The 9,964-nt window shown below is 44.6% G+C and overlaps 1 protein-coding gene across 3 annotated transcripts in view; it reads left to right on the top strand.

The window, feature by feature from the left end:
• Nucleotides 1-9,964, top strand: part of Unc79 (unc-79 homolog, NALCN channel complex subunit) — a 233,189-nt gene that overhangs the window by 177,641 nt on the left and 45,584 nt on the right. For all 3 annotated transcript variants that reach the window (XM_028781705.1, XM_028781702.1, XM_028781703.1), the window contains 3 exons: nt 1,793-1,895; nt 4,578-4,718; nt 7,799-7,837. In XM_028781705.1, coding sequence (XP_028637538.1) covers nt 1,793-1,895; nt 4,578-4,718; nt 7,799-7,837 — 283 coding nt within the window. The remainder of the gene's footprint in view (nt 1-1,792; nt 1,896-4,577; nt 4,719-7,798; nt 7,838-9,964) is intronic.

Below are 9,964 nucleotides of genomic sequence, written 5' to 3' on the forward strand. Positions count from 1 at the left end.
GCATGCTTCCTGCGTTGTCATAGAGAAAAACAACTTCCCTGGGGCTACTGTAAGAACACGCCCCATTAGGTAATGCCTGTTTGGAAGCCACCATAAAGCCCGAATCCTGCCATCTTGACTTGGAGTTCCTCCTAGTGAGATTGAGGACACAGCTCCGAAGATCTCATGGGCGATTTTTTAGTTGCCCTGGCATAGTTGCCGTTTTAGCATTTGGCTAGTGTGCCCATCCATGATCAAGAGTCGTGGGGAATTATATTTAAGCTTCGTACTTTTGCTACCTCTGCTATGAGTCTGTTCTTATGTCTGTGATACCGTGCAACATCTTTCTGATGATCCTTGAACATCCTTGGTTAACAGCACCCTTAGGTATCCCTGCGCAGGAACGCTAGCTCAGAAACGGCCGATAATATAGTAGCAAGGTTTATATTGCCAACTGGGATCTTTGGACGGTGCGGGCATTTGCAGAATCGGTGCTCCTGTTTGCAAGCATTTGCTTCTCAGAAACATGCCTCGTGTAAACTTTACCTGGAGAGGTGGTCTATTGTGTGGAAGCACGAATTCAACAGCATTTCCCCCTCAGGCCACACATTGCCCTGCAGGCTAGGCACCTAAGGTTTATATTCTTCTATCATTAGAACCACCATTCTCTCCGTAGTTATTTTCTGAGGAGAAATCAGACATCTTTGATTTCAGGACCAAGTTACGTGTCTCTTGATGAGAAGTGGGTTATCTAGTGATCGTTGCTGTTCTGCCTTGTTGTCTGCTTGGAGGACTCAGATTCACAGTCACTATTTAGCAGAACACACTGACATTTCATGTTGTCACTTAGAGACTCATCTTAGACGCCTCAGCTGCACAGCTCCAGGGAATCTGCCCCACATGCTCTGAATCCCTACATTCACTCCATTTTAAGATTTTTAATTATTTTATTTGTGTGTATACATATACATATGTACACATGAGTGCAGGTGCCCATGGAGGCCAGAAGAGGAGCGTGTCAGGTAAATTGGAGCTGGAATCACAGGCAGGTGTAAGCTGCTTTGACATGGATACAGGGAACGAAACTTGGATCCTCTGGAGGAGCAGAAGGCTCTCTTAACTGCTGAACCATCTGTCCAGTCCCTGCATTTTCTGTCTATTGGTTTAGGTTGCTAAGATTCCAGCCTCAGATTTCTTCAAAAGGATCTAAACTCAAGGTTTTTAAACTGTCATTGTTGACTGGGTGAGGTAGAGCAAGTCATCCAGTCAAACAGCTGATGCTGCGTTCATAAATACTTCAGTTGAAAACGAAGCCTTTTTGCTTTAGTGCTTATGACAATAATTTTCAAAGCAGAACACTAAACCGGTTTTCTAGCCCCAGTACCCCCTTCTGTTCATCCGTGTGAAGTCTGGGTTCTCATCGCCTACCACTTAGTCAGGTGTGTCGAGTTTGGGGTCTTACTGGCTTCTGGTAGTAACCTCACATTAATGATGGCACACACTTGTGTATTAGAAACATCATATTGTTCAAGCAATTTCCTTTAATGCTAGGTAAGTTCATCTTTATCTTAGACTCTGCTGACCCAGATGAGATTTCTGTTTTTCAAAATCATGAACCATGGAATGGAAGGCATCCAGCTCTTCCTTGGCCCCACTTCACTGTCAGGGGGACTTTTTTCATGCTGTGGAAGGGATAGGGGGAGTCACAGTCTCTTGAATGTGATCTTCTGAGAGTTAATGAATGCAGAGTGGGGACTCCCCTGGTTCCAGAAGCTTGTCTGTATTCATGGTTGTTTCTCTGCTGCTTACCCAGGCGCCACGAAATCCAGCCTGCTGTCAGCACCCAGCATAGCCAGCATGTTTGTGCCTGCACCTGAAGAATTCACAGAGGAGCAGCCAACGGTGATGGCTGACAAGTAAGATCGCCCATTATCTTCCCCCTTTGGTTATAAAGTTGGCAGACTGGTCACCAGGTGAGGAAACACACTCTGTTCTTCAACAGGCTGAAGCTGTGTTGTACTACACATTTACGATTCAGAAATGTGAACGGTGTGAGCAGGGTCCCACCTCCTTCATTTTAATTTGGATTGAATCAGATAGTTTCACTTACCCCTAAAATTAGTTTAACGCCCATGAAATCCCCCCCCAACCCCATCCAGAAGCGTCAAGTTGTTGCACTGGAAATAAAAAAAAGACTCCATTCCTATTCCGTCCTGACAATACAGTCCATTCTCAGCATCTCAAACTGGCTTGTCATCTCTCTGCCTGTCAGTTCCCGGCAGCCTAGAGTTCTTCTAGGCTTAAGCCCACATTAGCTCATTAGCTGAGGCGTTCTGGTGTGTGAATGTCCCACTGCTCTTTCCCTATCCCCATCTAGATTTCCAGAGCATTCCTGATGCATTCTCTCTCCTTGCTTGATCTTCCCAGCAAAGCCCTAATTATTCATATATAATCTAGCTAAAGACAAAGTTTTCCTGATATGAGGGGCCGGGTTCCACTTTTTCAGGGCCTCTGGTACATCTCTAGCCCAGCACCTGTCACATTGTATTTTATTTCGTTGTCTAAAGAGTACTGGTCCATGTTATAAAATAAATGGTGAGTTCCTAAGATGAGAACAATTTCTTCTATATTTTGTGCTCCGTGCACTCTATGTCTTGCCTGGCACACGAATCTTTTTTGGTGAGTGTGACAAAACAAAATTAGGCTCCCAGATTTTCAAACCTGGACAGATCCCTTGGGACAGGTTCCCAGATAAAGGATAAAGGTGGCTCACACTCCTAATAAAGGATAGTGGGTAGAAAGGACAGTGTGAATATCCACAGAGAGATGTTCGTTGCTCAGTCAGAAGTGAGCTGATAGCTGCCTATTGAAGTGAGTTTTCTATATCTGTAATTAAACCTCATGATCAAGAGCAACTTACAACCTGTAGTTCTTTGTCTAGGGAAGTCAGGGCAGGAGGCCTGGAGGCAGGAACTGATGTAGAGGCCATGGAGGAATGCTGCTTACTGGCTTACTCCCCCAGCACTGTCTTAGCTTGCCTTTTCGTACAGCTTTGGACTACCTGCATAGCAGTGGCACTGCACATACTGAGTTAGGTCCTCCCATATCAGTCATCCGCCAAGAAAATGTCCCAAAGGCATGCCCACAGGCTGAGTCTTTAGAGGCATTTTCTCAATTAAGATCCCATCTTTCCTAGTCTGAAAGAAGTTGATATAAAAACTTCTTATATCACTGGTCATCACAGTGGCCAGACTCGAGAGGCAAAGAGGCTTGGCTTGTACAAACGCTTTTAAATGTCCCCAGAGCTTTGGTTGTAATTTCCTTATTTTGTGTCATATGCTCCCCCATTTCAAGTTCTGATTTTCCTAGTTGCTTGTGTGTGTGTGTGTGTGTGTGTGTGTGTGTGTGTGTGTGTGTGTGCGCACACACATTTGTTTGAGCATGAGTTATTTTTAGTTCTCCCTTTCCCTTTACAAAGCTGCCTTTGGTTAAGTTGGATGCCCTATATTAGGACACAGGAAAGAGCCTTCCCCCCAAAGAGCAGTAAGCATGGGCTTCTTAAAAGCCCATGCCAGTGCTCATCTGTTTTCGTTTAGCAGGACAAGACACACTCACAAGGCTAGTGTAAGGGAGCATCTGAGAGGAGCCTCGGCCTGGCTCTGCAGGCTTCCTAGAATGCCCAGGTTTACTCGAGTCTTCTGTCTCTCGTCAACAGACAGAACATCTTTTGAAAGCTTCTAGCCACCTATAGGGATTTTTGATTTTGACAAATGAAAATTAATGTAGTCACTTCCACCCCCGCCTCCTTCCTTGCTGCTGCCTGTGAGGTGGCTGCCCCCAGACATCTAATGAAGCCCAAGGTCATCAAATAGAAGACCCTGAATGTCACTCTGCACCAGTCAGGACCATATGTCCGTTAAGTGCATCTGGTGAAACCCAGAGGTATGAACAATAGGGTGTGAGGAGATCCAGGGCCAGGTCCTGATGCCCAGCATTGGTTATAGGATAGGAAAACTGGGTACATGCTGCTCAGCTGCTTCCAGGAAGTTCATGGTCCATAACATCAAGGGTCTGTAGGAGTACCTGTTGTGAGCAACTCTTAGCGTGCTGAAATGTTTCCACCATCATAGAAGCAGCAACAGAGCTGGCTGTCAGAGCCACCACACATTACCAATCTGTGCGACAAGAAAAAAACAAGTAGATGTCTCATGTGCACATTTATTTGTGCTTATATAAAACCATTAAAACTGATCCAAAAAAAAAATCTAGTCACTCTGACTCTTCTTAGACACAGTTTTACATTCTTAAAAGCCCAAGAGCTGTTGGCCTACCTGAAGCTCTTTCTAAATGAGCAGAAACCCCTCTGGGGCCAGATGCTCATGGACTGAATGGTAAGGAAACATCTAAGATGGCTGCCATCCATGCTCTTCCATGTCTTACAGTGACAGTGGCACTGAGGACTCCACTGACATTAGAGCGAGCCTAGTTGCCACCATCTAGGGCCTTTCCGAGGGCTTCAGACAAATGGCTGTGCTTGTATGTTACCTTGAAACCACAGTTGGGTTTCTTATATGTCCCTCCCTCTGCTTCCTTTGCAGATGCCATGACTGCGGGGCCATTCTCGAGGAGTACGACGAGGAAACCCTCGGGCTGGCCATTGTGGTCCTCTCTACGTTCATTCACCTCAGCCCAGACCTGGCGGCCCCGCTGTTGCTTGATATCATGCAGTCTGTGGGAAGGTGAATGTTAGGTTCTATTTTATCTGCCGGAGAGGAGCCTTACTGAAAACCATTACCTTAAAATAAAAGCCATCCATTTGAAAGGGAAATATCCAATCACCTTGCAGATGCCTGGAACCTGGCTGAGGGGTGGGGGTGGGGGTGGGGTCAACTCAGACTGTTTTTTTTTTTTTAAAAAAAATTCAAAACATCTTTGGATTTCATTTCTTAGCTCTACCAGGTCATGAGTCAAGGTCAGAGTGGAGCCAGAGGAGGCTGCCCCAAAGGAGCTTGACTGGTGCTCTCTGTTGCTGTATGTGTTTGGATGGTCTGTCCACAGTAGGCTTTGTGTAGTAGCCACTGAACTGATAATACTGTTCTTTCTCTTGACCTGTGCTGTAGTGATTTGATACCCTCTTTTGTGATCTCAAGAGAGCTCAGGGCATTATTGTGTGTTGCACAGGATCTTTGCAGTTCTGGCTTCACGTTTTTGGAACAGGAACGTTTAGCACTCAGTCTGAGTGCTAGTGTAAAGGGAATTCCCTTTCTGTGTAGACACAAGGAGAGGAATGTGGTTCACGTTCATGACTAAATTCCAGTTCTGTAACAGCTATGCAGCACATAGATGCTGAGTCACATTCTGCGTGAACTTGTTAACTTTCCCATCTCTGCCAGTGTAGTGCTAGGTGCCTTGAACCATCAGCATTAAGTAAGAGCTAGCTCCTGAGGCTAGAGAGATGGCTCAGCAGTAAAAAGCACTGGTTGCTCTTCCAGAGGACCCAGGTCCAATTCCCAACATCCACGTGGTGCCTCACAACTGTCTGTAACTCCAGTCCTAGGGGGATCTGATGTTCTTTTTTGGCCTCTTAGGGTGCCACACACACTGTGAACAGACAGATATGCAGGCAAAACACCCATCCATATAAAATTAAATTAAATATTAAAAATAAAAAAGAAGACCTAGATCCTATGCTTAGGTGATATGTGGAGTTTGTTTGTTTCCTTTAGTTTTTGTTTTTAAGACAGGGGCTTGCAGTGTAGCCCAGCTTGACTTTGGACTTGCTATAAAGCCACATTTGGTTTTGATCGCATGACCCTCCAGCCTTAGTCTCCCAGTTACTGGGATTATAGGTATCTACCACTATGCCTGGCTACGACTTGGTTGTTTAAAGAGACAGTTGTGTGTGAAATCTCTGTATGGCTATCTAAGACAGGGCATGGTTATGTGCTTGGAGAAGCTCAGAGTGGAGATACTTTTCATCATTTGGAGGAGATAGATTTGCGGATACTTGGAATCTAGGGAGAAAAAAAGCAATCTTTTTGGTTTGCGGGTTTTTTTTTATGTTTGGTTTTGGTATAGGGTTTCACTCAGGCTGGCCTCTAACATGGTTTCATTCTGTATCTTAGACTGTCTCAATCAACAATCCTCCTGCCTCCAAAGTGCTAGGATTATGAGCATGTGGCGTCATAGTTGCTGAGAATGCGTTTTGATGGACCTAAATTTAACTTTAAAAAGAGTAAGAGCAGGGTCTGCTGAGATGGCTCAGTGGGGAAGAGTAATTACTGTGTGTGTGTGTGTGTGTGTGTGTGTGTGTGTGTGCGAGGGCGTGCCTGAGTTCAAATCCCCAGCACCCACATGATAAGCCAGGCACACACAGGTGAGCACCTGTGAACCCAGTGCTGCAAGGTGACTGAGGCAGAAGGATCACCAGGTTTCCTGGTTGCCAGCCGAGTTCCAGGTTCAGCCAGGGACCCTGTCTTCAGGGAAGAAGGCAGAGAGTGGTGGAACAGAGCGCTGACACTGTCCTCTGGCCTCTGTGCACACCATCTGCACATATGTGCAATACACAAATTCATCATGTATACTCACGTATGTACACAGCAGTAATAGTGGCAGTAGTATTAGTAATAATTCTGATACCAAGTTAAACAGGAAAACACTAAGAACATGATCCCCAAATTATATAGTCCTGTTATTTGCTCCCCACCCCTATCCATGTGAACAGTATGGTATGATATGTGTGTGGTGCAGTCGAGTGAGGTATGGTGTGGTATGTGTGTGTATGATGTTTCCGGTGCGTTTAAGGGTGTGGACACACCTATTTGCATATGCAGAAGCCAGAGGACTTCAGATGTCTTCCTTACCACTTCTCTTCTTACTCTCTTGAGACATGGCCTCTCCTTGAACTAGAAGCTTGTTGTTTATGCCAGGCTGTCTGGCAGGGAGCTCCCAGACTCTTGAGGGTCTCCATGTCCCCATGTCGGGGTTGCAGGCATGCAAACCATACCTAACATTTTAAAATGAGAGTTAGGGATTTGAACTCAGGTCCTCTTAGAGAACCCACCTTGCTGCACCATCTCCCTCAGCTGGGAAGGGCCTTGCTGATGGTGGTTGCTGGAAGCACTGTCCCTCTCTGGAACTCTTGGTCCCTTCAGTTGTCCTATTAAAATAGAAAGTCACCTGGTTTCTTCAGTATCATACAATATCTTACAGATTATAGTATGTTTTTCTGAATCCATCAGTTTGGCCTGTTCTCTGTCAGGAGAGGACATATGCTCACAGTTAAAGAGCCATACAATACTTTTCGAAATGTGGTTGGTGTCGGTTACTTAATTCCTAATTGTCATCTGCAAACAGCAGATTTCCCTGCTTATGACTTCAGCTCAGCAGCAAACTGAAGACCCCTCTGCTATCTGTTTTGTTGTAGTGGAGGACTTTACAATTTGCAGTTCGCTCACAGTTGGGTTTTCAAAGGTCACTGACAGAGAAATACATTGAGTTAATGAATTGGATTACAAGTTCTGCTGTCTGTCTAGCCTGATTACAATTGTCTTTTTTTTTTATGTTGGGTGGGTGAGAGTAAACTTTTTTACTTATATGGATGTACATGGGGATCTGTGGTTGATACAGAAGACAGGTTTGGGAGACTGGGATTAAGTTCAACCCTGCACATGACTGTGGAGTGGTCCCTCTGATGCCTACACAGGGACTCTCATGCTGAGAATATATTTACCACCAAACCTGAGGTCCTACCTCAATGCTAATGCACCTTACCATAAAAAGCTAAGATACCTGTGTGACTTTTTACTTTATTTTCTAGGCTCGCATCCAGCACTACCTTTTCTAATCAAGCAGAAAGGTAAGAACCTCAAGTGAGCTCGGCTCATTTCTTGTTTTGCCCTGTACATGTCCTCACGGTCTGACCCTGGCCACTGTCACATGCTCTCCAAGATGACGGCTGTTATTCCTCCGTAGCTCCCGAGAGTTTCTGACCTGGGTTTGCACATTTACTCAGGCACTCTGTTTAGTCAACAAGTACTTTTAAGCCCAACTTGTACTACTTAAGGGAGGTTTCTGTGGTTGGTCATGCTATGAGGCCAACTGAGAGCTTCGAACATTCTAGAAAAATGTTCTCTTGCCGAGCTACATCCCAGCCCTGCTTGGGTCCTAGTTAAAGGCAACAACTGGCATGATTCCTTGCCTTGTTCGGCTTTCAGGCTTACCAAGGAGGCAAACATGAATGAATAGTCACAAAAGTGTTTAGTAACTGTGCTAACTACTGTGAAGGAAATAGACCGACATAATGTTAATTCATTGCACATTTATTTGTTTGCATGTGCACTTGTGTGCACGGTGAACGTGGAGATCAGAAATCAATACTGAGTGTCTTCCTCAGCACCCTCCACCTTACTTTTTGAGACAAGGTCTCTCATAGAACCAGGCACTCACCAGTGAGCCCCTCTTGTGCCCTCCATATCTTGCACTAAGGTTATAGACCCATAAATGAGTATCTACAGAGTTAGTGCCAGATGCTAGAGACGGTGGTCAGATGTCAAACCCTGGTTTTTGTGGGACTTAGATTCAAGATGAAGAGACAGAAAATAAGCAAGTTAACCAATAAGAAAGCATCTGTGTAATTTCATATCATTTAATGCGTTGTGTTATGAATATTAACTAATTCCAGGTGATAGAGAAGGCCCAGGACTGGTATTTTAGACACAATGACCAAGGACAATCTCCTGGAGAAAGTGCTATGTAAACAAAATCTAAGTGGGGTTATGAAGGCAGGTTATGGAGAAAATGCCTCTTGCAGAGGGCACAGCCAGGACAAGGACTTCAAGTCAGGAAAGAGGGTGATAAACCTGGAGACAGACCAACGTGGCTTCAGTGAACACAGAGAAAACTGTAGAAAGTAAAACAAGCAGGATAGAGGTTGTGCTATTTATCCTGTGTTAAGATGCTATTTTATATTCCCACCATCAGTGAGAGACTTCAGGCTTTCTCACATCCTTGCCAGATTTTGGTATTGTTTATATTTTCAACTGTAGCAGATGGAGTGGCTGGATGGTGGCTATCTCTCTGTAGTCTTAATTTGTGTCTTCCTGATGACATTTTTTTTCAAGTGTTCATCGACTGTTTTATATCTTTCCCATCTTTTAAATGGGGCTGTTTTCTTTTCACTCTGGAATAGTTGGACTTCTTTGTATAGTTTTAAGAATCTCTTTACCCAAGGCTCGGCTCATTCCTTTTCCTGATGCTATAATTTGCTGACAAGATTTTCACTGAGATGAACTCTAACTTATCCATGCTTTAAAGTGTGTGTGAGTATGGATTTTTATTGTTTAGCTGAGAAAACCTGGTCTGCGTCCAAGTCATGTGTATTCTCTACTATTTTCTTCTGGTGTGTTCTCTACTGCTTTCTTCCAGAAGTTTCATAACCTTAGCATTTTAGATTTATCACTTACATCATCCGTCAAAATTAACTTTTATATAGAGTTGGGTAGGGATAGGGACATTCTCTGTATTCACATCAAGTATCCAGCTGTGTCAGCACCTTCTTGTTTTAGAGACTCCTTCCTTCATTGGCCCACTGTGATATATGGTAGTTTGTATCCACCTGGTTCCTTTGCTGGGGACACTGATCCTTACTCTGTTGTGGCGGTCCTCAGCCTTCCTAATGCTGTGACCCTCTAATGCAGCTCCTCATGTGTGATGCGCCCCAATCATAAAATTATTTTGTTGCTACCTTTTAACTGTAGTTTTGCTACTGTTATGAATTGTAATGTAAATATGTCATGCACAAAATATCTGATATGCAACCCCCAAACGGGCCGTGATCTGCAGGTTGAGAACCACTGATCTGGTGCCACATGGTCTGGATTACAGTGGTGAGGCTTGGCACCAGGTAGCCAGGGTATTCTTCCTTAGTTCCTTCCTTCCTTCCTTCCTTCCTTCCTTCCTTCCTTCCTTCCTTCCTTCCTTCCTT

The sequence above is a fragment of the Grammomys surdaster genome, unplaced genomic scaffold (assembly GCF_004785775.1).
Source record: "Grammomys surdaster isolate TR1022 unplaced genomic scaffold, NIH_TR_1.0 516, whole genome shotgun sequence".
NCBI lineage: Eukaryota > Metazoa > Chordata > Mammalia > Rodentia > Muridae > Grammomys > Grammomys surdaster.